Source organism: Melopsittacus undulatus, chromosome 3, assembly GCF_012275295.1.
Source record: "Melopsittacus undulatus isolate bMelUnd1 chromosome 3, bMelUnd1.mat.Z, whole genome shotgun sequence".
NCBI lineage: Eukaryota > Metazoa > Chordata > Aves > Psittaciformes > Psittaculidae > Melopsittacus > Melopsittacus undulatus.
In genome coordinates this window covers 82350107-82376625 of record NC_047529.1, presented here as the reverse complement: position 1 = coordinate 82376625, position 26519 = coordinate 82350107, and the positions used below count along the sequence as shown (strand labels likewise).

At 39.9% G+C, this 26519-nt stretch overlaps 1 protein-coding gene across 1 annotated transcript in view; it reads left to right on the top strand.

Moving 5' to 3' along the window:
- UTRN (utrophin) overlaps positions 1-26519 on the top strand; it is a 377071-nt gene that overhangs the window by 48374 nt on the left and 302178 nt on the right. Inside the window, exons 2-4 of the mRNA XM_034061252.1 lie at positions 9613-9674; positions 23187-23279; positions 24701-24778. Of these exons, the coding sequence (XP_033917143.1) occupies positions 9613-9674; positions 23187-23279; positions 24701-24778 (233 nt within the window). The remainder of the gene's footprint in view (positions 1-9612; positions 9675-23186; positions 23280-24700; positions 24779-26519) is intronic.

Sequence of the window (26519 nt, the reverse complement as noted above, 5' to 3'; positions counted from 1 at the left end):
AACTGATCTACGGGAGTTGTTGCTGGAGGCAGCAGTAATAATCTAACTTGTCATTAGGTGATCTTTCTTTTTGCATAGCCAGTTTCTAGGAAGGTAAAGGTGGTGTGCCTGTTCTAAATTTTGCATGCCCCCACAAAACCATTTGATGTGTTAAAGTGACAGTAATCAAACCCCCCATTTGCACATGTTCCATCACAGTCCTCCTTAAAGTTGGCCACTAAGTAATAAAAGCACAGGAACTGAGATATATGCACTTAATTATTTTGCCTAAACAATGGGCTGCTTAAATCCCTTGGCTCAAGTTCTGCCAAAGGCCTGACAGACTCTGAACTTTGGTTGCTTTCCTTTTGACTGCCCTGTTGCTGTGTCTTCTTCAGTTTTGGTCACACTGTTTAAAGTGCCATGTCCTGAAGGAGCTTTCTGTACCGAAGTGGGAAGTCTTCTTTGGACTCACATTGATGGTGATCAGTGGCTTGCTTGATTGCATAAATACATATTTTAATGCATTCTAGATATTTCTTCTGCAACTGCCAAACAGAATTTATGTACTTCTGTACAGTTAACAGAAGTTAATCAGGGAGGGGGTTCAACTTTGGGCCTAATTAATTACTAAGCCAGGGAAGGAAACATGAGTTTAATTAGGGTATAGGATTAGCAGTACCTCAGCCTACTGCTGTTCTGATTAAATAGCAAAAGAAAAGACTTATATTTGCCAGAAGCCTCAAGGAGGGGACATTCATAATACTTGACTCCAATTTCTCTTTTATTCTTTCCTCATTAAGTAGTCTTGCTAAATACATGAATTTGATAATATACTCTTATGACTGTGTTTGTTATTGTCTCTAGAGAAAGAATAGTAGTTTCCTCAGAGTGCTCAAATCTTTGCTTAGCATCATGTCTTTCTGCGCAAAGGTTTCCCCTTCGCCAGTGGTGCAATATTTCTGTTCCTTGGCCAGCAAACAAATGTGACTTGAAAATGAAATATTCAGTATATATCTCAAGAAATGGACTTCCCTTTTGCTAAATTTTCCTCACTAGGGCTTGGTGGCAGTACAAAACTCTTAACATTCTTTGGGTAAGTTGTGTGAAGCTAAGAGCAGGTGAACATAGAGTGATTGCTTCTGTAATAAACTTGCCAGAGTAATTTAGGACTTGCTGGAGTAGTTTAGGGATAGAAGTGAGGGTATTTGCTTTGCGCTATCAGATATTTTGGATTTAAATTCTTCAGTCATCCTGTTTGTTCTTTTTGCTTGCTTCTCCTTTATGTTAGGAGCACCACTAGACTGCATGAATTTTAGGTACTTCCTTTAAACCTTCTGCATTTCAGGTTTCATCTTAGTAATTACAAAGGTTAATAGGCTGAGGCAAATAATTTACAGGCATCAGTGTTACTGGTCCTCGACAAAGGAATGCCATAGCTACTGAAGCTCAGGCTTGGCCTAACTGGAAACAAAATAAATAATTTATGATTTTTTTAAACTTTATTTGCCTGTTTGATTTCTGTAAAGACTGGGCTCAACTTCATTTCTAATCAGTAGACAACAGTTTGGGTTAGGGAATACTTTGTATTTGGGCTTGGTCACATCCGTCCCCCTCCCCGTTATGACCAGGGCCCCAGGCTAGACAAATGGCTCTATAGTCGGTTTCTGACCTTTGCCATGCTGTACTCTCTGTGAAAACATTTTAATGCAAGGTTTTACTAAACTTCTTGGGAGCAATGCAAGGAGTGCTGGATTCACGTGGGTGGTGAAGGTTGCTTAATACTTATGAAATGGCTTGAGGCTAAAGGACTTTTCTTGATAGTGCAGTGATTATAAGTGACAAAGTTGCAACAAACGTCTAAACTTGTGTTTTTTTTCGGGAGGGTCTAGAAGTATTGTTACAAGTGACAGAGGGCATTATGACTGTTTAAATACACTACTGTTCCTGTTTTGTAGTTTCTGAGTTAATTAGCATGGGAAGGTGTATATTATCTTTTTATTACTTCCATGGATGAAATGCAATTACCTGTCTGCTGTGTATTTAGGTCTTAATGCTATATTTCAAAGAACCATCAGAGATTTGAGGCAATCAAACCCAGAAAACTAATACGTTGACTTTGCATAACTCAGCTGCCAATGTTGCTATGTTATGAATGTCTTCTATACTGGACTGCTAGGAAAGACTTAAATTCCATGGGGTTATAAATTCCATTTGTTTTTAAATAACTCTAGTCTGCATGCTGCTGTCACTGAAATAGCACCTATGCGGTGTGTATAGGGAGGTACACAGTTAATGTGCCTGCAGAAACATTTGAATGTAACTAACTATGTAATCTTTTAAATATAATACCAGTGCACACTTTTTTTCTTTTTAAAATCTGTTGATTAATCTGTTTTCATGAGGGAAGTAGGATACTATGATTATGTTTGTCTTTCAATCTCTGGTACCCTCCTTCTCTGCCCTCCAAACTGGTCCAATTTGGGTTAACTAGTGGGATATTTAATCAAATTATCATGTCATACAGCTAATTAAATAACTGCAGGTTGTGTGAAAATCAGTGGCTGGAAGAAGGAGAGGTCCTGAATGCAGTGCCTCCACTAAAGGAGAAATGAGAATACAAGAAAAGTAAAGATGTCTTTCCTGCTGCCTGATAGATGCCCAGTCAGAATCTGCAAGTGAGGTACGAATATCTATGGCCTGTACCTTGTGTGCTGGAGTGTAATGGGAGCTTGCAGTGAGAGGCCAAAGAAGTAATGAGGAAGAGCTGGTACTGATGGGGTGTATAACAATATGGGAAGCCAAGCATTATAAATCTACTTGTTACTAAACTGGAGCATGTACTAATATGTAGGAGCCAGGTATTATTTACATCTCAGGAATTGGTTTCTATTTGTGAAGAACTGTTGATCCGCAGAGGTTTTGAGCAGGAATGACAATGGACTGTGGTAGGAGGTGATTTGAGTGAGGTCGGAGAGAAGGATGAAGAAGCCTGGGAAACAAATGGGCCTCTCTAAAGGGGTGTATCAGGAAAAGCTTTAATATTTGGGAGTAAAAAGATAATAGGGGATGAGGATGATCTGGGGTTGCAGCCTTTGCGTTTTTGGAAAAGTAAGATAAGAAAGCCTCTGGCTGAACAGAGATGGGATAAAGATTCTGGAATATGAGGGGACAGAAGTTCATTGTTGTGAATAAGAACTTTGCAGAGCGCTACTGTCTTTACCTGCTTATCACAGAGAACAAAATAACTTTACATCTTTTGTACTGTGAACATTGTTTCCTGAAGATGTTGAAACAAGGTTGTTTGTGATGTCTGCCTGACTTGAAACTCTGCCATAACTGAGATACTTGCACTTGCATATATAGAGTATGTGGTCTGGCTTTCTTCTCTGTCCAAGCAATATTGCTTATTTGGGCCTGAGCATGGTCTCTGACATCTGTTGTGTCTCTCCTTCCTTCTGGTATGCAGATGGGCTTTTTGTGGGGACAACTCCTGTGTTATGCAGGAGATTATGCTAGTGACCACAATGATCCCTCTGACCTTGTATCCCATGAATCACCTCCACAAATGCAAGTGGAGCCTAATAATAGCTCCAATTTGGGCAGAGAAAAAAGAGCAGATGGCTGACACCAACTTGTAGAAAGCAATTCTGTTTTCTTTGTAACCACTTAAAATGTGAAGATGTAATCTGTGTTCATAAAAAAAGCTGTAGTAAGTCTAATTTGTGATTCTTACCTTTTATTTGTGTCTGTGAATGTCCTCCTATTTGTGTGCTTAGAAACATCTTAATCACCAGATTTTTGGCAGGTGTTATCTGCTTTTCTCTTTTCATGTGTCAGTCTTGTTGATTGGAACCTTGGGGAGATGGCAAGGGCATCTTCTTCCTCTCCCTGTGGGTGAAATTTGCTCTTTGATATTTACAGAGGACATATAATCTAATCCACTCTCTCTCATCATAGAGGTATTTCTGGTCTTTGGTCATAGGCTTGTGAAGCTGGTGAAGAGGGCTAAAGTTGCTGGGTGAGGGGAATATCGGTCCATCCCACTCCTACCAGTTTGGTGTCAGAGCCAGCAAGAGATGCCCAGAGCCTCAAGAGGGATCACAGATCAGAAGGAGAGCACCTGAAGAGCAGCATAAAGGAATTTCTGCCCCTCTGTCTGGTCAGTCGGGTTCACTGGGGACCCAACTGAAATGCCCCTGTGCAAACATGTGTAGCATGGGGAATAAGCAAGAGGAGTTAAAGACATGCACACACTTGAAGGGCTATGATCTTATTGGCATCACAGAGTCATGGTGGGATGGCTCTTATGACTGGAGTGGTGGAAGGGAGGGATACAGGTTTTTGAGGAAGAACAGATGGGTAAGACGAGAAGGGGTTGTCATTCTCTATATTAGTGACCAGCTGAAGTGCATGCTCTGCCTAGGGATGGATGAGGAGCTGATCAAGAGTTTATGGGTCAGGATTAAAGGGAGGGCAGGGACAGGTGATGTTACAGAAGGGGCCTGCTACATGCTGCCTGACCAGGAGGACTGAGTGGATGAGGCCCTCTATAGACAGATAGGAGCAGCCTCACATTCACAAGCTCTGGTCCTCATGATTCTATGATTCTGTATCTTTAAGTGTTAGGGGTTTTCTTGAAATGGACTTGTTGATAGCTGTAACCCTTTGCTCTAAAGGTTTTGCCAGAATATTTTGCAGCCTCAGACCTTGATGTGTGATCACTGGCAGGTTGCAAAATATGTGCGCAAATATATTTGTATGACGCACTATGGCTTTGCAGGGCTGTCTTGCAGTGGGAGCTGATTCTGCTTGGTTTAACCAAATATTTAGGAGCCATTGCCGGCTGTTGGAGTGAAATATGGTTTTGCCAGGCCGTGGAGACCCCTTGGAACAGCCCTGTGTGGGTGTTGGGACACTGCCTCCAATTCCTGGTTTTGTATTGTTGTCCTGTGAAAACAGCAGGGGTGCTGGCTGACCAGTGTAGGTCATCAGGGCTGTTGCATGGTGCTGCACAATTATTTCTGTCTCCCCAAAGCTTGCTGTTCTCTCTAGCTTCCTTTAAAACATCATTCCAATGTGCTGAGACTGGCAGTGTGGCATGTTAGATTGCTTTTGCTGGGAGGTATGGAAACAGCTATTTTAATATTGCTTCAACTGCGAGGTTGCTGTCTTCCAAGTTATCAGTTGCTGGGTGATTTGTTTCTTTTTTATTGTGAAATAAATGCAATTTAGCTTCGGCTCACAGCACGGTTCAGTGAGAATCAGGGGTGTTCCTCATTACTCACCTGTGGTGTCTTGTTTTTGATGGTGTCTGCAGTTGGGAAACACCAGGGATTTGAGGTGCAGGGGTTGTTGTTTTTGTTTTGGTTTTCTTGCAGTGCTGTATTTCATAGGCTGGTCTATATAATTTGCAATTTGGGCAACTGCATTTTGTGTAGCAGTTGCTGTAGGCAGGTGTCATTACTTTTTGTTAAAAGCACTGTTAACATAACTGTGGTTCTGCCCAGCTGCTGAAGTTTGGAGAGGGAGAAGGAATGAAGGAAAAGTTTGTGCTCACGACTGATTGTGAAATTGAAACTGCCCGTCTAAAGGTGAAAGCTTACAAGAGAATTACTTGTTGCTGAAGCCATTTGTTCCGCCATGGCATTGCAAGAGAAGAGGGGACCTGCAGAGCAATCTTAGCTTTTACTTTCTGTTTCTTTAAAAAAAACCCAACCCAAAACTTCAGGGATGCTGATAAAGATTGTTCTGTGTTAAGGAAGTCAGGGTCCTGTAGTTCTGATGAGTGTGAGGGTGTCTTCTGTGAGCTTGGTGGTCATGAACTCCAGTGTCTTGAGGCTTCCTCAGCTTTTTGCTTCATGCAAGTGTGGATAAAACCCATGCTGGTTTCCACCTTCACATTTTAGATGCTTATTTTGTGTCTCTCTGTATGTGAATTAATCTGAGTGAATTTGACAAAAAGATACCTGCTTTCAAAATGCTTTTCCTATCCAGAAAATCCTGCACCCAAGCATACAAAACTTTCCCCTCTCTTTTTTTAATGCTGTCAGGCTTTCAGATGTGCTAGTCCTGGGTGGGGCAATATCTACAACAGATACTCTTGCTTGCCTAAAGGCTTAGGCAAAGGGTTGTTTCTAACTTTGTTACATTCCAAGTGTCTTAATTGAAACCCACAGGCTAATTCCTTCTTTTATTTCTAAATTCTTTTGCTGAGAACTTAAGTAATGAGGCGGGGAAGGCAAATCTAAGTCTTAAAATGTGAGATGACCTTTGGTAACTTGTGCTGGAATGGTTGGGAAATTTCTGTACTTTATTTGCGAATCTACTCTGTATGCTTCTCCAGGGCACCTTCATTATAGTGCTGCTCTGCCAGTTGTTTTGGGTGTTATAACTTCAGTCTTTCAAAAACTAAATAATACAGTTCTGTCACGGAAGCATGTAATGTGTTTTGGGGAAATAAGAAAGCTGTCTCTCAGTATGAAGCAGAGGTTGAGTAAAGGATAAACTGCAATCCAGTGAGGCTTTTGTTTTTACCCCTATTTTTAGATCTTTTAGATTTTTTTTTCCCCTAAATGCGATATTCACAACGTAATAGATTGAACTTGAACTGGGGTTTCAAGGTGTCCTAATAATATTAAGGGACAGTGTTGAGGGTGGAACAGGTACATAGGCTATAAATGCGACTGTTGGAGGCGACTGAATGCCAGGACACAGACTGGGCATCTGATCACAAGAGCTGGTTGTTTTGAGCATACTCCAGTTGCACAGACATACATCATGTTGTATAACAGAAACAGGCTTCAGTAAACAAGCATCCGGGATAGGAAACTTTTCTTCCCTCTGTTGTCATCACAAGAGTTTAATTTTGCATGTGTGTGTTTTTAGGTTTCTTTTTATTTCCTCTTAAAGGAACAAACTGTTCTGACATTGGCCATTACAAGGCCATTAAGTGACTGGAGGGCAGGCAGAGCCATGCTGGCAAGAGGAAACAGTCGGTAGGTGATGAAGTGGAATCTGGCTCTGAGTCAGTGCTTGGCTTGTATTGTCAGGCTGCAGCACTGTGAAAGGAAACACAAAGGGTTCAGCAACTTGATGAATTTGTTTCTCACTGGGCTGTGACTTGCTGACATTTTTAATGTCTTGTGTGAGAATTTGACTGGCTGGAGTACCATGTGTGTTGCTGAATGGTAATGTTTTTTTGGCCAAATGTGGCTACTTGTATTTAAATTATAATGTCAGCCCCTGGGGTTAGCTTTACAGACTCATAGGAATCTAAAGAAAATTAATCTGAGGGATGAAATAACTTGTCACTGTTTTGCTAACAAAGCACCAGCACTTCAGTTGCAAATTTCTTACCAGCGATTTATAGCAGATAGCTTGACACAACCCTAGCTTTTTAGTGGCCAGTTACAAAATACTAGTTTTGGAAGCTTTTATAAAGAGCCTGACAGGGCAAATGTCATCTATGGGTTTTATAACTGAGCAGGATGTTTTTGGAAGTTTGGAGTTGTGGGAGTTCAGATTCCTGGCTTATCTGAAGTAGAAAGGATGCTCTGATACTGAAGAGATAGTAGGGGTATATACATGTTTCTATTATTTCTTTCACAGTTAAAGGCTAGGCTGTTCATGTTCACTGAAGTCATGTGTGTTTTGGTTTCTTAGTTGGTTGATTTTTGTGGGTTTCTTTTTTTGTTGGCTTGGGGTGTTTTGTTGTTTTGTTTTTTTTTTTTTCCTTCTCCCTAAGAAACCGTCTTTTTGCAAAGAGGGAAAAGAGGCTGTAGTTTTAGTAAATGTGCCATAATCTACTGCAGAACACATAGGAGGACTACTTACACAAACTGGACCTGAGGTACTGGGGCAGCAGCTTTAGGAGCAAGGTCCCCTGATGAAGTTCTAGCAGGCTGAAGCTGGTGTAGTGCTGAGAATAGCTGTCACCTCCTGCTGTGTGTGTGCCTGTGAAGGGGCTGAGTGCCCCAAGAATGTGGTGTCTAGAGCTCCTAGTACATAGGAGTTTTAAATACATTCCCTTTTCATAACTGTTGTTATCCTTTTACACAGTCAGTACAATTATTTTTGGTCTTTTTTTGTGCTTTGCCTTTATCATCTTAAGGAGTAAGCACATTAAAATAACACAATACCTCAGACTTCGGGGCTATTGATTCTACCAGAAGCCTAAGGAAGGAAAAGGCAGAACGGGCCTTAGGAAAGCATCCTGGTATGTAGTTACGTACCAGTATGGGAGTGTTGGCAGAAAGGGGATAGAGATTAAGGAATGCTATTTAGAGAGAGAGAGAAGGATGTTTAAATCTCAATACATTCAATACCAAGAGTATTTGCAATTAATGTAAGACATTATTGAGAGTTGTACAGAGTGTGGGATTGACTTTTGTACAAAGCTTTTTTTGTCCAGCAGTGTCAGTTAATCATCAGTCTGTTTAGTCTGTGCCTGTCTCCTAAAAAAAAAAACCCAACAAAACCAAACCCATCATAAACTCCCCCACAAACAAAAATGGGAGGTGAAAAAGGTGTAAATATGTTCAATGTATTTGGAATTTGTATCTTGACTGTGTCAGTCTCCTGTGAGAATGGGTACTTGGCACCTGCTACCTGCTGGTAGATCCTATCTGTCTTTGGAAAGGCACTCTTATTTCACTGAGGGAACAGAGCAGGGTTAATGAGATCTTTTAGGTAATTGTATTCTCCAAGAACAACACCTTGAATGTCAATGAGCTGTTTTAAGCTTGGCTTGCTGTGCATGCGCTGTAGGTATCTTGAAGCTCTTTCAGAAAATTCTTTTTCTCCATAAGGCTATCTTTGACTTCTGGATGAGCTCGAGGTGCAACTGAGGAATAGGCTATTTTGGATCAGATTTAGACAGCAAAGAGGCACAGAAGAGTGAAACAATGGCTGCTGGCTGCCACATTGCAGCAAATGTGCACACTTCGGCATGTCCTAAGCAAGTTTTTCAGCCATAGCTTAAAAGGAGCCCAGAACTGAGTTTTCACTTTGAAATGATATGAACATTTTCATAGAGCTTATTCTTGCAATTGTTGTGATGTCTCATTTATCAGTGTGACTTCTTTTGTCTGGACTGAGCCATTGCTGCTATCCCTTGTTCATGTCTGTTGGGTAAAAAAAAAAACTTGTCGTTTGTTCCTTTGCCCCAGTAGTCTGAACATAACAGATTTATAGCTAGATATTAGACATTAATTGTATCAGTTTCAGATGCATGTTGGGCCAGAAACAGGAAATTTTGAGCTCATCTGCCTGAAGAATCTTTTGGTAGTATTCTGTGTTTTTTTTTTTTTTTAATTTTATTTTATTTTTTAATAAACAGGGTTTTAGGTACCCGATGGGAAGCCTGTGGGTTTAACGCATGGGTATCCTGCCTAGAATGTGCTATAAGGCTGATTCTGATGCAAAGGAGCTGCTGTGGTCGCTAGCAAAGTTGAAACATTTGTGTGACTCTGCAAGTACCAAAGTCTTGTAGAGGTTTGAACGGGTTGACAGGTTAGGCAAAAAATTCTCCCACTTCGTCAGGATAGTGTTTAATATGACCTATTTTGAGCAATCTAAGATTAAGAGGGATGCATTTTCACTCATTGTTTTCTTCTTATTTTCTCTCTTCAGATGAACACAATGATGTACAGAAAAAGACCTTTACAAAATGGATAAATGCTCGGTTTTCCAAGGTAATGTTGGGTTGAAAGTACTGCTTTATTTTGATTGATGGTTTAGAACAACATTAGTTAAATGTACTTTTACTCCTGTAGGATACTCAAAATACGTGATAAAACCAAATAAAATACTGTAATGTTTGTTCCCTCTCTGTTTCCCTGTGTACATAAACATTTGATACTACGTGTCTCATTTAAGAAAAAGTGAAAGATTCTATTTATTCATATATTAAAATACAGTTATTTGCATGATGGTGTCTGTTCATATTTGGCCCTCTTTATATAGTTTATTTCTACATGCAGCTTTCTGAGGGGCATTGCAGGAAATTTTTAACCTTCATTGCTGTATTTACTCTGTGCTGCTGCGTCAGCTTTATTCATTCAAAATACTCTGCAAACCTCCAGTTGAAGCCACCTGGTTTCGCTACTTGAGTCTTGGCTGTGAAATTTTGTATAATTACTTTCTCATTTTGAATTTTCCTTGGTGCTCATACTTTAAAACATTTCCTGTTTTAATTCTCTTTACTGACTGGAAACTTATTGAGGATCTTGTTTTGGGATGAGAAAGGAAGTGGTGGTTGCTTTGGGATGCTATTTAAAGCCTGAGTTTTATGCTGTTCTGCTGATAGTGAAAAATGACACTTAGCCCAGGAGCATGGTGGCTGTTTGAAGTTTTCTTCCTTCATAGTTTGAGTGTGTGAAGGAACCTGGGCTATTATCAAAGTAAACTCATAGCTGTTTTCTAGCCAGTATGGTACTGCAAGTGGATAACTATAGTTTGCACCCTGTTAATGAAATGAGGCATGTATGTGACATCCTGAAAGTAGGTATAAATATAGAAGCAAAGGAGTGTGTATGTGTAGTTGGGTTTGTTTATCTTCTTAAATACAGTAATGACAGCGCTATAGCAATGAAAGGCTGCCTCTGGAGCACTGCCCTTCTGAAGTTCTTGGTCAGTAATGTAAGAAATTTTTGCCTTCCTTCACTTCCTGTGCAACAGGACACTGGGCAATGCAAGGCTTGTGGCCTTGGTTGATTCACTTTGGCTTAGGTTTGTCTTAGTTGAAAGCTGATATCCTGCACTCTTCATCCAATGTGTTCTTGGCTAGGTTGCTCTTCAGGGAGGAGTGTGTATGCATAACTGGCTGCTCTACACTTTGCTTTTGGCTACTGCCAAGAGGAAAGACAGTCCTGCAGGAGGAGGGTTAGATGGGACAGGATTTTGTAAGAGGTTAAAATGCAGTAAGAAAAGAAGGCCTGTTTATAGAGACCATGGTGTAAAGATGGCATAAACATGGAAATGACAGCGATACTGCTGATGTGCTGTGTGACTTGTTTGTATGCATTATGGACGTCACGTTGAAATAGGTAGAATTGCTTCCAGTCTTTACACTTGTACATCCATAGATATATCTTATAAAGTAGCATTTCCTTTTATACCATATATTAAAACAGATCCTGCATAGCTCCTGGATTTCTCTGCCATAGGGTATGGTCAGATACTCATTTGGTTTGAAGTAACTCTGTAACTTCATGGTCCATTAAACCACCTAAAGCTATGAAAGCCATATTAATGATTAAAGAGACTTGTATAAAAAGACATACCCTGGACTACTGCGCATCCAATTCGAACTTGAGCATTACTACTTTGCTATGACAAGACTGTGATTTATGAAGACTGGCATGTTCAGATTGCAAGGAAATTGCTGGTGTTAAATAAAAATCACCTCATGTAAGAAAGTCTGTTTTCAACTGCGCCTTGAAAATACAGAGACTGATTTTGGTCTTATTGAAGTTTTTGCATTTATCGATTAATTTGGGTTGTTTAAAATTCTTGTTCTGTAAACTAGATTGATTCAGCTGTTTAGTGGGATAGAGAGATTTTTAGAGGCTGGGTAATGTAATCTGACTTATCACTTTCTTTTCTGCAGTGCAACTGAGGAAATTTTGTATGGAATTGCTATGTTCGTTCAAAAACTTTGCTTGTCCTTCCACAATAATTATATTGTCGTTGCCCTTCATTTAAACACACAAAAAATAAGCAGCAAAGCCTCTATAAGGTAGCTTGGCATACAAAAATCCCAAAATTGCAATTGCATAATGTGCTGAAATTTGCTGAACTTAATTTAAATCAATTGAATAGGGCTTTAGAAAGATCTAAAAGAGAGCAATGTCTTTTCCTTTTCTCATCAGAGAATAGGAAGATGAGTGGAACACAGTAATATTTCAAGTATGCTGTGAGGTATCTCCTTTGGGCACTATTATCACTATTCAGTGAGATGTTCTAGTTCACAGTACAGTAACTTGTGTTTGTGGTCTTCATTTGAACTATGCTATAACAAAACACATCTTATTTACCTGTATTTTTTTAAATGAAGACCCAAACACATTTGAAGTGGATTGAGTCTTAAGGTCAATAAATGTACTCAGCCAAGCATCAGTGCTTGCTGTAGAAATCTTTCACTTAGTAGAGCCATATGCAAAACAGTTCTACAAGCCTGTGATGGTTGTGTAGTAGGGATATTTTGTTAAAATTAAAGAAAATGAAAGTAATTAGATAAATAAGCTGTTGTACCAAGCTTTAAGCAACAGGGAAGGTTAAGTTGAAATCAGTATTAATTCAGAGAATTGCAGTGTATCTTTATACTAAACCATGTGATGTTTTTCCTTACTGTGTTTTCCGTTGCTCTGACCAGTCTAATTGTGAGATTTAGCTGTTTTCTTGTTGTACAGCTACCAATTAAGGCATTTAGTTGTATGAACGTATGCACTTCAAAATCTGCAGAGTTGTGTTTTCTGTCCTTTTTTCTATCCCTTTCTCCCTTTTTCTATTCCTTTCTCGCTTTCTATATTCATTTGCTTACACTTGGCAGTTCATAAGTATTAATGGATCTATTTTCAGAACACCTTTCTGCAATGTAAGAGTACTCTTTTCACAGTTTACAGCTGTTGCAAATAAAGGTAAATAACACAAGTAGCTACTAATTTTAAGTGCCCAATCTGAGATTTAGGTTAGATTATTCAGAGGATTTGACATTTCTGTAATATCCCCATATAAACTAGAGCTCTTGTGATTCTTAAGACAGAGCTCAGGGGGTTCATCTCTTCTGCAAACTCAAGCGAACCATTTACAGTATCTAGTTGGTTTTCAGATGGAGCTTGATCAACGTAAAGGAGGGACTTCAAGGAGATGCCTGTGTCAGCAAGGCCTGGTCTTAATGATCCAAGAATGTCTCTTAATCTGGCACACAGTGATTACCTGTAAAATTGAGCTTTAAATGGCTCTGATTAGTTACAGGGGACCTCTTTGGTAAAGGTAGAATTTGAATACAGATCCACAGGATAACTCATTGCTCCATTAACCATATGTTGTTTGCTTCACATAAGTAAAATGGGCGTGAACAAAGATTATGCAATCAACCCTAGTTTTGATGTTTCTAAATATCTAAATATTTTTAATCTGTACCTATTTTCATGACATATCAGCAGGCCTGGGAATTTTAGATCCATTATACAGACCTTTGGACACTTCTGTGGATAATTACATAGCATAGTAGCTGGATATTTTCACTTGCAACTCTAGAAGGCTTCTAGACTTGATAAGCATATTGAGGGAGTCAGAAGTGTTGTGTCCCACTTTATACTCTGCAAGTACAGTATTTTCTGCCCTGTTTACTTTCTTTGCTCCTACTTTCTAACCCACTTCTCCTTCTTGCCTCCCCTTACTATTACACCCTGTCATGGTAGAAAGCTTGCCTGCCCAGCAAATCCCAGCAAATCTGGAGTTTTGATCACCCTGCTTATCTCATTCCCACTTCTGTCTTTGCTACTTAGTTGCTTATCCAGCAAGACCCAGTTTTTCTTGTTAAAGCATTAGACCTGCTCTGTCTGTCCTTCCTTTTCCGCTTATCCTACTCTAAATTTCCTCGTCTTTCCAGCCCTTACAGAGTTTGATGCTTGTGTGGTCAGATTTGATGCTTGTGTGGTCATGGACAGCCTTATTTTTGCATCTTGTTGTCTAATCAGTCCTAGCCTTGACCTCTGTTTACCTTTTTGCAGGAGTAAGTCTTTGCTGGCTTTCATGTTCCCATTTTCCATGGTGGTATTTTTCCAAGCTTGCTTTCAGATTGGTTACTCTCTTCCGCTATTCCTGAACTTGGCAGGTAGGCCCCAGAGTCAGCTATAATGACTGACTAATAAGAAAGATGATGCCCTAACTCTTAATTTAGACCCATGAAATCAGATCTGTCAGAATCTGTTGGAGCTTAAGGCTGCCACTCTAGAAGAAGTTCACAGATCTAGTATGGGCAAATTGAGGCTCTTCCCTTTCCCCAGAGAATTGTGTCTTCGTTATGATATGGGAAGTTTTTCCACAGGGATAACAGAAATCCTTTGCTGCTATGAAGGTTGTGCTCTCTAGAAAGAACATAAAAGCCTGGAGATGTTGGCAGTATTCAGTGAAAATGACACTGGATTTCACCAGCCCCCCTAGTCACAAGTCTTGGGTATGGATGGCTGTTGAACAGAGCCAGCTGGGACATTGTTCTGCATTCAAAGTCCTTTCATGCCTAAGAGCTGTGCATCCCGTCCTTTTTTGTCATGTACTGCCATCTTTTTGCAATCCAAGCTCTGAATTTCATTTCTTTTATCTGCATTTGCAGTATTCTTGGTGCATTTATTTCTGTGATACTGATCTTCCAGATGCGGAGCTTGTACCCTGACATCTGCATTGGTCAGCAGCTGCAGCACTTGGAGATATGACCTACCAGTATGGGTGAAGCCAGATCTCTCATTTTTACAGTGTCTTAAGCTCTCTCCTGCTCTGCGATGTTCTAAAACACAGTTAAAGAGCAAAGAGGCTGAGGTGCAGCTTGGGAGCAGACTGCATCCTTCAGGGCTGAGCTCCAGGTTAGCCTGCGAGAAGACAAATGGTCAATGCCGGGGCTGCTGCGTGTTTCCTCTCCTGGATCCGTTGGGTCCCCTCCCCTGGAAGGACACCACATAAAGATGAGAAGAGACAGGCAGTAGGCAAACTAGTGAGCTGTACTTAGAGCATTTTGTGATGTGGTGTCTTTATATGTATTTTAAAATTAAAACAGCCTTTCTGGCATTATAAAATGCATTAATTAATTTGCTAACTGCAAAGTCTTATATAACTTTCTGGGTGGTGTGCTGTAGAGACCTTTTCCAGCATTTTTCTTCCTCAGTTTTCTCCTTTCCTCTAAGGGTTGTTTTACTATGATAGTAAATGTCAGACCCCAAACTTCTGAAGGCAATTTGTTGCTCTAGTGCTGTCTCTTAGCAAATGTGATAAATCTTTTTAAAGACAAAAGCATACCTATTCAAGATAAGTAATTTCACATGACCTGAGATACCTGAGGCCAAAGACATTTCAGAAGTGATTTTTCTGGGGAAGGAGAATTATGGAGTTTAATGTGTTAGTTGTAGAAGAAGAGAGATCAAAAAGATTGATTAGACAATTTTCTCTGTCGAAGGAGACACCTAAGATGGTCTGTAGTCCTTTTTCCAGTTCAGTTTTTTTGGTGCAAGCAAGGAAATACTTGACTGCTGATAAAATATTTTCCAGTCTAATTACTCCTGCTGTTTTTCACTGCTGAATTAAACTTTAAAACATAACTTCACTCAGATAGCCAGAGCTCATAAAAAATTTGGCATTAACCTGAGAAATAACCTGGGTGGACAAGAATTAGTGTTTGTATGAACTGGCCTTGAAAAAATCAGTTTTTGGTCTCCTATTTATTTTTTTAACTGGATTACTCAGTCCCCTCTTCTGAGAAGAGGTCAAATAGCACGTGAATTAACCAAGATGCAGGAAAATAAATCTTTTCTTCTCTAATAGGTTATGAGATATGGTAAAGATGACTAATTTCTAGCATAAAAGCAATAGCAGTTCACAGTCTCTCCCAGATTTAGCAACAACATGAGAATTGCCAGTTTCCTGCCCTCCTTTCAGCTGTTCTAAGAACAGGGTGTGGGCAGCATCTCCCTTGCTGGACTTCAAAGCTTGCTATGGTATTATAGGTTGTAATTATTGCTGATTTTGGTTAATGCTCTGGTCACTGGGATGGAGCTTGACTCTGATTCACAGTCTCAATTATCATCCCAGTTGCTGGAGTATTTGTGTATTTGTGTTTGTGATCTTTCCAGGCACTAGAGCTGACCCTTGTAGAGGCACTGAAGCAAATCTGACCCTTTCTCTGTTAATCACTAATGAGAACAATACTCAACCTGGTCAGCAGAATTGTTTTTTTTAAGGAGCCAAGTTACAATCTATTTAGCTGTCTTAAAAAATAAAAGGGGGGTGGGGGTGGGGTGGAACAGGGATGGGATGATGACAATGTGTGAAGAAAAGAGAAATGACCTTCTGAGAAATCACTGATAGTGATAAGAAGTATGGTCCCAACTTCCTCTGCTGGTAATGATATATAATGAGGCTTAATTGCAAGATGAGGTTAGTACCGTTACATTAAACATATTATAATAATATAAGCTTATGTAAATACATTAATTGATACACTGGGGATAATAAAAAGGACCCACAAAGTTACTGATGCCTTGTGTTTGTTTTGCTGCCTTGCTATGTCTGATACTTGCTTTTATCTGTTTTCCCTCCTCCTGTCATGTTGTCAGTCAAGTATTTTGGTATTTTATGGATTGAGCTATCTTTAGCTTTTCAGCTTTGCTGCTTCTTAACCTCATGTCTGTCATCTAGTAGAATCAATCTTTCCAGCATAACTCTGTGATGAGTCTTCCTGCCTGCCTGCCTCCCCCCCCCCCACCAGTCTGGAGTTTTTTATAACTGTTTAGTTGTTTGTAATTATATAAGCAGTGGTAGTGATATTTGTTCTATAAGGTGTTTGCCTCCTGTGATTGTAACATCTTATTTTTTACTTGGTATTTGAATTCCTAGTCTTGGTAATAATGTCATGTATAGATGCCACAACCATGTGGGTATATTCAGTATAGAGTAGAGCATACTCAACTAAAATACCATATGTCACGATATAGCTAGTATTTATGTGCACTGTGCTGTAACTGCTGCATGTAAGTGGAAGCAGAATGGAAAAAACGCATCACTTTTGAATAAAAATACTTCTGTAAACAATGACTATGGTCTTAAATTAGAAATTGGCAGGATTATTTGTTGACATAGTTGTTTGCTTTTTGCAATGACCTTGTTGCTTTTGGAATTGTTTCCTGCATTGAATTTCCATATACTGGCCTCATGATGCAGCAGCACTTGACATGTTTCTTACTCTGTATTTGTCATAATAAAATGTAGTTCTTACTCCTTGTGTTGTTTTAATCGAGTTTAAAAGTAGGTGGTTACCATGAGTTCCCTGGGAATGAATTTGAGCACTACAAATGGTTCATGTTCTAGTTTAAGCACTCAACCTGTTCAATATTTCCCATTTTTCAAGAAGGGGAGAGAAGTCTTTGCAGCTCTATTACTATTTTGACCTATTTATTGAGCAACTTATTGGACTTTAAAATTAGCAATCTGTAGGTTAAAAATAATTTAAAAGAGACAACTCTGACCTTCATATAAGATCAGAACAATCTGGTGGAAAATCAAAATGTACTGCTTCTTACATCATTTTGGGGCGTTTTCATGTTTCTGAGATGGCAGATGATCTTAAATGGCAACTAGGGCTTTTCCCAGTACGGCTCTAAGCAGCCAGAATTCTTCTGCATTCCCTTGGTGGCTGGTGAAGGTCATATGTATGCTCTTACAATACGTGTTACTTCCCTGGTGACAGCCAGCATGCATTACTGTGAAACTGAGAGGACCTTTCATCCTGTTTCTAATGTCGTCACTAGGAGGTCTGAATCAGTATCATTGAGAAGGATGTGAAATAGGGGTGGATTATCTCTTACTCTCAGATATCTTTGGCATTCATTTGTTGGAAAAGAGTCTAATAATGTATCTTCAGTAATTATAGATTTAAAGAACATGTAAATTCTTTTCTGCAAGTAACTGTGACATAACGACACACCTGTGAGTTTCTAGTTCAACAACAAGATAGACATTAAAACTTCTGTAATGGTTAACTTTGCATTTAATTTCATGTTAAGAAAAAATACATAAAGAACATAAATGGCTGTAATAAAGTGATAAATAATAGCTTGTGGTTAAAAAAAAGAAGCTTTGTGTCACTGAGAATTTGACTCCTGTTAATTCTGTGTAACTTGGTCTAATTAGATACAGATCCCCATTAGTAATAAAAGAGTATTAAGAATGCTCTATTATAAAATATATTTAGGAAGACTGTTGCTTTGCAGCTATATGTGGCTCAAGTAGAGCAAACTGTAAATGTCGATGTCTGCTCTTTCTACTCTCAGTAGCGTTGGATGACTCTTAAAAAATTTGAAAACCCTGGTCCGGATTTTGTTTATATCTTCCTCCATTTCCTGGGAACGCTTTCTGGCAGAGAGAAGGAATGATTTCTGCACAGTCATATTGGCTGGCCTGGATGACCCTTCTTTGCAAGTAATCCTAGATGCACACAAGGAAGTGTGAGTTACCCTCTTAAACCTGATCCAGGTAGAGGGGTTGAAAGATGGCAAACAGGCTGCTGCAAGGAGGAGATCACTGCACGTGGGCTGTACTGGTGTCTCGCTGGAATATGCAGAACCAATGCCTGTACTGACTGGTCTTACCACATACAAGACCTTGTGGTCGCTACTCTAATCATTCAGACACCACTGCTGCTGTCTGCTGCCCCATGAGAGATGAATCAACAGAAAAAGTGTTTTCTGCTGTGGATAACTAGCTAAGGTTGTTCTTTGTCTCTGCCCTTCCCTACTCATGTTAGCACAAAGGCTGGCACCAAAATGTTTGTTGGAATAAATGTAATGTGGTGGATTGGATCTGATTCTGGCCCTTGAGCATGAACCCTGTGGTAGATGACAAATAGGTCACCACACAAAATATATAGGCATACAAGCAGGCCTAGACCCAACTTCTGTCTCTAGCTTCTCTTTCTCTACTTTCCCTTGCTCTGCTTTTGTTTTCCTTTTCCCTCTTCCTCTTTCCCTTATGCCAGCTCCTGTTGAAGTGAATAGTTTCCTTTACTGCTGTCAGTGCCAATTTACAGCACTGGGAAACTCACATGCCCTCTTTCTAAGCCTGTTGCTGTTTTCTATTATCTGTCTTATCAACTCCCTGTCTCTACTACGACAACACTGTGTGCAGCTCTGCTGGCAAAGCCTCTCTGGCAGGCTGTGATGGGAAAGGTTTCAGCCAGTGTTGGGCTTTTTTTGCTGTCACAGCAAACATAAGCAAAGCTGAGGAAAAACTACCTTCTGTTAACTGATAAAAGTGAGGAGGATGTGGATGTTTTACACCCTGAACTGGCACATTTCTCCTGTTATGCAGTGTGTCCCTGCCTGTCCTTTATCCTGTCATTGTAATATAAACTGGACCAGTCTTTGAGGAAGGACTCTATCTGCCTCCTGTTTGTACAGTACTTAGCACAACTTGGGCTGCTCCTTAAGCACTTAGCAAAGCAACCGTGACTAGCCATTTGCCCTTGCTGAAGGGCTCAGTATGCTTTGTCATTCAACCTTATGAGGCAGATACTTAGATTTCTTGAGCCATTGCGCTCAGTGATGGACTGCTGCTCCTTATGGGATGCTGGTGGGGGCTGAACTGCTTTGTACTTGTGTAGTCTTTAAGTATGTGGAAAGTGAGTAAAATACTGTTAGTTCTGAAAAGGAGAAATTTAGATTGGCTTAACATACTGTATACCAGGCTGGACTCTACAGAGAGGGAGATAAAAACATGCTTTTTTATATACTGCTGATACATGTATGTATTTGTGTGTGTGTGTATCTGTGGGTACAGACTTTTTATTTCAGGTCAGATTACTTTCTCGACCTTAGGAGAGAGCAGTATGGGTGTGGGCATGCGTGGCAGGGGAACCCATCTGCAGAGCCCCATGCCTTAACCTGTAGGGTGGGAGAAGACTTCTGTCTTCCCCCAGAGCCCTAGCCCATGCTGCAGGAGGCCAGTCTGCCCCAGCACAGTGTTGGTCCCAGGGCCTCCTACTCCATCCCAGTACAGCTCAGGGACATGCTGCCTCCACAGGTGCTCTGTGATGAAAGCTGGGGCAGTGGACCCACTGCAGCGTGGTTTGAATTAGGCTCCCTGACTTAGGGTTAGCACAGGTCCAGCTCTGTTGGCCACGTGTTGTGTTCCCAGATTGCCTCTGCCACAGCAGCCTCCCTGATAACCTCAGTGGTGGGTCCTACATGCAAAGAGATGGCTCATCACATCTGTTTTTTCACAGGAGATGGAGGTGATGGCAGCAGCCTGGCGTGCCTCTGGGCTGGCCCATGCCTGGTGCAGGAGGGCATGTGTAGCTCTTCTGCCAGCATGGCCAAAGAACTTTTCCTTGTCTTCTCTTGGGAAATGGATGTATGAGATCATCCCTTGGGCTGCCGTTTTATAAAATTATTTTCCAACTCCTTTCTAAGCTGTTTAAACTCTAACAGTCATATTAGGTGCCAGAGGCTGGGATGCATAGCTGTTCTGCCTGGAAAAGGAAAGTAAAAGACTTCCACAAGCAGAGCAGGTTACTAACTGCATCCCAGTAAAGCCTGGTAGCATGCAGCTGCACTGGGCACTAGAGGAGAGAGCAGTTATGTTCCTGATTGGAGACTGTGTGGCTGGGATAGCAGATCATGTGTAGAAATAAATGTCCAGGTGGGAGGCAAACATATGGGGGGGAGGAGGCAGTGTGAGCAGAGGAGAGTGCAGCACATGCCCAGTCTCTTCTCCCATTGGCCCAACAGCACTGAGGGCTTGCTCTGTGCCCTGATGGGACAGCTGGGACTGCCTGGGTGGCCGCTGCCACCAAGTGCTTGCATGTCCCCCAGGTGAGCGTGGGAAGCTGGAGGAGCAGGTTTCCAGCCTTCCTGACAGATTATGCTGCAGTGGAGGTGGTGAAGGGCTTGGCAGGGTGGGTGCTGCAGCCCTTTCTTAGCCAACATCAGACACCCTGTAAGAGCAGAAGTGCTTCCCATGAACTGAATTCCTGTCCATACAGAGCATTTTGCTAGACTTCACTAAATACAAAGGCTTTGCATATTGCTGTGTCTCTGTTTTGAGGATGGCAGATACTTTAATAAACCAGGAAGGAGTAGCTTAGATTGCAGAAATAATTTAATAGTCGTTAGCTGACTGTTTAAACTGACAGCAAGATGTGGTGCTCTGACCTGTGAAATGGAGAAACCATTCTCCTGAGAAAGCAAATCTGAATTATTTCTACTATCACAGCAGGGTGCATTGCAATGGGCGACCGTACAATGACCTGTCGAAGTGAGTGAAAGCAGGAAGTCATTTGGTTTGTTTTCATGTGTATGAAGTGAGGGGATGGGAAACCAACAAGGGCTGTATACTCAACACTCTTGTTACACTGTATTAAATGAGGCATCTTTCTGCTTTGTCAGCAGATCCAAGTGTAAAAATAAAAAAAAATCTAGACCTAAGGCATTAAATTTATTGAGGATGTGTAAAACTGTAGCATTCTCACTTTTGGTGTTATTAGTCAGTTATACATGTGCATTGTTTTAATTCTATAATTATAAAGACTTTACTGCTCTTCTCTGGACACATGAGCAATTTCCTCATACCCTTACCAACTCACTTCTAGTATCTTCCATGTGGTGATGCAAACCAAACTTGAACCAAATGTTGCTGTCATCTGGAGTAGTTGCACTATGGATAATCTCCTCCTATTATACACCATAAACTGTACATAAGGCTACCCTACATCTACTCTTAGGTATTCCAGTTCTCCTGCTCAAGCATGATTTAAAGTTTGGTTATGTTTCTGTGCAGTAAAGCATCTGATTCATCTGCAAAAAGCGCATGCACTAGGAGGAAAGCTTTGTCACTTACTTTGCTAGAAAGGGTATAGCTGAGGAAGTGGTAATGTGTAATGGCAGAATGTTGTCAAACATTGATATTTAATGAATGCTCCTATTTGGTATTGGTCTGACAGCTACATAGCTTTATACATCCCTTACCTAAGTATGTGTCAGCATACGTATATACACATTTTTAAGCATGACTTGTAAAAGTAATTGGAGAATAAATTGGCAGAAAAATTATTTTCAAAAGTAACGTAATATCTAACAGTGGGTCTAGCATCTGTGTATTGTAAGTGACCTTAGTTATACAATTATTCTTAGCACTGTTTAGTTGGTTGCTACTATGAGTTACATTTAGGTATGTTTCTGTGCAGGAGATTAAAATATGGCTCTACAGCTATTTAACTCTGGTTTCTTGTGATTAGTTTTATTAGTATCAAATCCATTTAAAGTGTGCATTTAAGAAAAACCCTTATGAATTTTGGGAAAGAACAGAGACTTGTCAAAAAATGGCGTTCAGTGGGCAATTCAACACTCTTTCTGATTTGTTAGCCAGAACTTGGCGTTTACTATCAGCTGTCAGGGCAGGAGGAGATAAGTGAAGGTAGGGGAGATCTATGTCAGCTAAATCATGTCATGGGAGATGGGACTTTGACAGCCTTCTTTCTGAAGAGCAATGTTATAAAGCCAAGGTGGTAAAAAAAGGAAGTATTGAAGTTTTAGGTGGTACTTTGAAAATATTTTTCTTCTCAAATTGACACTTCAAAAGAACACTGAAAGCAGTAACTTAATTGATCTGGCAGCCAGCAGATGAATATTACAAAGCATTTGCACTTACTTAGCTACTGGCTGCCTGTATCTTCTCCCTCTGCACTATGTAACACTTTCCCGTGTTAACTATGTTATGGTCCAAGAAGACAAATAGACTAAAAGGGAGGATGGTAAAGGATAACATGATTCTGCTGTCATCTACCACCGTTCTTGCACAAGGATTCTCTACCCCATAAGAAAATTAATATTAGAAATGTATGATTTAGAGTAGCTCTGAGTTTCACATCTTTCTTCTTTGTCCAAGGTAGAGAAAATGGTTAATTTGTTTCAATGTATATTACACATTTTGATCTACTCATCTGTGAGGAAGAGTAGCAGCTCCTTACACAGAGGTCAATTCCAAGTCTTTTTTGTTGTTGTTGTTTTGTGTGGTTTTTCTTTTTTTTTTTTTTTTAATCTGAGAGTATTGTCCAAGTAGTTTCTTTCTGCAGAGCCAGTTTCTTCTTCCTTTAGGTGCAGCAAGACTAGCGCATTCTTTCTTGAGTGACTCCTCAAACTTGTCAAGTTTTTGCTTTGTCATCTTTGCAAAGCAAATGTTAATGCTTCTACCCTAACTTGAGCCAGGATGTGCTGATTTGGTTTTGCAGTACCAGGCTGCTGATGCACAAAACCATAGAGATGGGGAGGTAAAAAAAGACTGAAGAAGGGAAGAATGCATTCCTGATCAGTATCACAGTCTCCTAGCTTTCATTTACTGAATTCAATACCAAATAAGAGTGCTTTGAAAGACAAAAAGTACCTTTTTCAGGGAGGTTCTGCTAAAACACTATTTTATTACTGTTTTTGTTTCTTCTGCAGAGTGGGAAGCCCCCAGTCAAGGACATGTTCACAGATCTGAAAGATGGAAGGAAGCTTTTGGATCTTTTGGAGGGTCTGACGGGGAAACCTCTGGTAAGAGAAATATTCCCATTTACTGGAAGAAAAACCCAAACCAAACAACAAAAACTCCAACAAATAAACAAAATACAAACCACAAACTGTGGCATGTAATTTCTTAAATTTATTTATTTTAAAACCTATTTTTCTTGTAGTGTGTACTTGCTCTCTACAGTTCTAGCGAAATTCCCATGAACTTCACTCATGGGATATAGGGTCAGGCTGTGTAACCCTCTCTTGAGAGGTAAAGTACTGTTTAGCAATAGATGCAAAACCAGTGATGTTATTCACACAATGTATATATTCTTAATAAAGGTCTTTTAAAGGTCTGCTTCTGGATGATCTGGAAGAGTAGCATTTATCTGGATATGTGTGAACTTTCTCTCATGAGCTCATGAAAGATCCCTCAAAAAAAAAAAAGTAAAAAAGACACCAGCTAATAGGTGATGCAAAGATCTGCATCCTTCTTGAAAAATCCTTTGTGATCTATAGGTAGCAAAGGGCTGAAAACTACTCAAGTCTTGTTTGGGGAAATGTGTGTGTGAAAACTCTTCCCTTGCTAACATTGATGCCTCTTCATATATGAGGCGTGGTGAAACCTGTGCCATCACTTGGGGTTAAACCCTTGATTTAATTGTTTAGAATAAATCTCAAATTCATTTATTTACCTTTTGGGGGACCTTCAGCCATTTAAAATTGAACCTTGCAAGCTTGTCTTGTTTTTTTAAACAGGTGCATTTCACTAGTACTAATGATTTATGGTCTGATTTGAAGCATACTGAAGGCAACAGGATTTTTTTGGTTTCTCATTTTGATGATTACCATGGTGCAAGTTCAGCTCTGTGCTCTTGCATGGTCATTTTCTGCCACAGGAATTAAATTGAGGTGATTGAAAGCAAATGGAGTGGCAGGTATTGTCAAGAGTTGCAGTGTGGGGGTTTTTTTTTCCTGGTAATAAAAGGAAGGGAAAGTCAGGAAGTGTAACTCCTTCTCAGTATGCAAAGATTTAGCTGGCTTTTGGTGCCAGAAAAACAAATTGCTGCTTGTTCCCTCTTGGGAGCCAAAAAATTTCAGCTACTCTGGCAAGTATTCAAACCCCGCAGATTTTCCCCAGGAACTCCCACTTTGCTGTTGTGTTGCCAGTTGATAATTCTGCAGATGCTGGGAATAAAAATTCTGGATGGACTTACTGAAAATGAATGGAAACACATTTTGAATCCAAGGCTTGTCCTGTGCCTTGAATTGATGAATAATGTTCTGACCGTTTTTCATTTCTGTAGTGTTGTGGATGATCTTGTTAGACTTTTGTTCCTACCTAAAGAAAATATAAATTAATCTCTTGAGGAAAATCAAGACAAATTTCCTGTTTGGTCTGTCATTTTCTCTGGCCTGTCAAGTTACTTCAGATATTAACAGATTGTAATTTTTATTTTCAGCCTAAAGAACGAGGTTCCACGCGAGTACATGCCTTAAATAACGTCAACCGAGTACTGCAAGTCTTGCATCAGAACAATGTGAGCATGTTTTTCCACAACTTTATTGTTAGACTGTTTAATTTATTCCTGTGTGTAAATTCAGAATTAAGAGAATAAAGATTTTGGTAGCTAAAATGAGAATTCAGCAAGGTGGGTAAACTGGTCTCTGTTTTCTTCATTCGATGTAGAATTTGGATGTCTGATAATTTTGTGAAATCTTGAAATGCTAACTTACTAATGGTATTAACTAAACTGTATTTTGTTGAGATATGACTGAAGCTCTGCTAGGCGTGAACCTGGCAGGATACAAACTGAATTCAACTGATGGTGTGTAACTTGTGCAAAAGTGTGAGAGGGTCTGACAGGTTCTGTGTCCCGCACTCAAAATCCAGGAGGATCTTTCCATGGAAATCTGCCAGCTCTGTGTCAAATCTGTGCTTCTAATTTGGAGCTTTGGTACCTGATCAGAGCAAACAAGCAAGCAAATCCCAGTCCTTGAAAAATGAAAATTGTTTTACTTCTTTTAGATGTTTTTACTGCCTGGAAGCCAGTAGTGCTGTGGTAAAGTGATTTTGCTTTTCCCCTGCAAAACAGTTCCTGATAAGTGTGTCTTCTCTAGGTAGAATTTTTATTTGCAATGTCAGGGCATTAAAGTAACTTAATAAGAACATTCTGGCAGTGAAATACACCAAATGCAAAAAGGGACTGACATGTTTGTGTAAACTGCTGATGGAAGAGTGATATGAGCAGGCTGTATAATACTGCAATTTCCCCTCCTTGTTGGTGGACTAGTGTCATATTTCTAGAAAGCAGCAAAAGTTAGTGGTAGGTTGTTTGTTTTTTTTCTTCTTTGAAGCACTGTAAATATTGACTAACTTTTTTCTAAGGATAAATGAGTCTTTCCAGCTTGCAATGGACTAATTTTATGAAGATAATAAATGAAATTGAATTACAATAATTAATTAGTTTTTCCTTAAGCTGGCAGGATCTGGGTTTCTAGATGTAAACAAATGGTATAGCTGAAGGTTGCTAAGGTCACGTAAGTGATTTATACCTCCTGCTTAACTTCATTAGAAAGTGTGTGTGTTAATATGAAGGGAAAAGGCTGCCACTGAGAAGTAGTTATGTTCTGTTGCCTGAGCATTTGTGGGCTATACAGTATTAATAATTTGTGAAACAATTTATTAAAAGTATTTAAATATATATTGCAAGGATCAGACAAGCCTAGGGTGTAGATGTTCAAGTGATCCTGTGAACAACATCCATTTGATGAGCAGAATGGTTCTAAGTAATCTGGCATTCTTAGGAGTGGTTTTTTTTTTAATTACAGGAGAAAAAAGCTCTTGTGATGGAATTATTTGATTTTTGTGCACTTGACCTTTAGTCTTAGTCTTGCTTTCTGCTCCTTATGTTCTAGAGTGCTTCCCAGTGTGTTGTTTAATGATCTGCAATGGTGATTCTTTTGTCCTGTTTTTGCCAGTTTACTTTGCAGTTTTCTTAGAGTACGTGTCCAGTACTTGCAAAGAGTATTGCTGTAAGATTGGGAGGGGACAATCCACAAATCCACAAGCTTCAGTAGTATGTCAAAGTATAATTTGTGGTTCTATGTTAATTTTGCAACACAGTTTTAATTTGATTCTCCTAACCAACAGACCTATAAGGAGCTGAAATAGTCAAGATGATATCTGAAAGCAATGAGGTTACAAGCACATTTTGCAGAACTTCAGCTGATTGTTTGATTGTGTGATAAGAGGAAAAAAAAATGCATGGAATACCATTA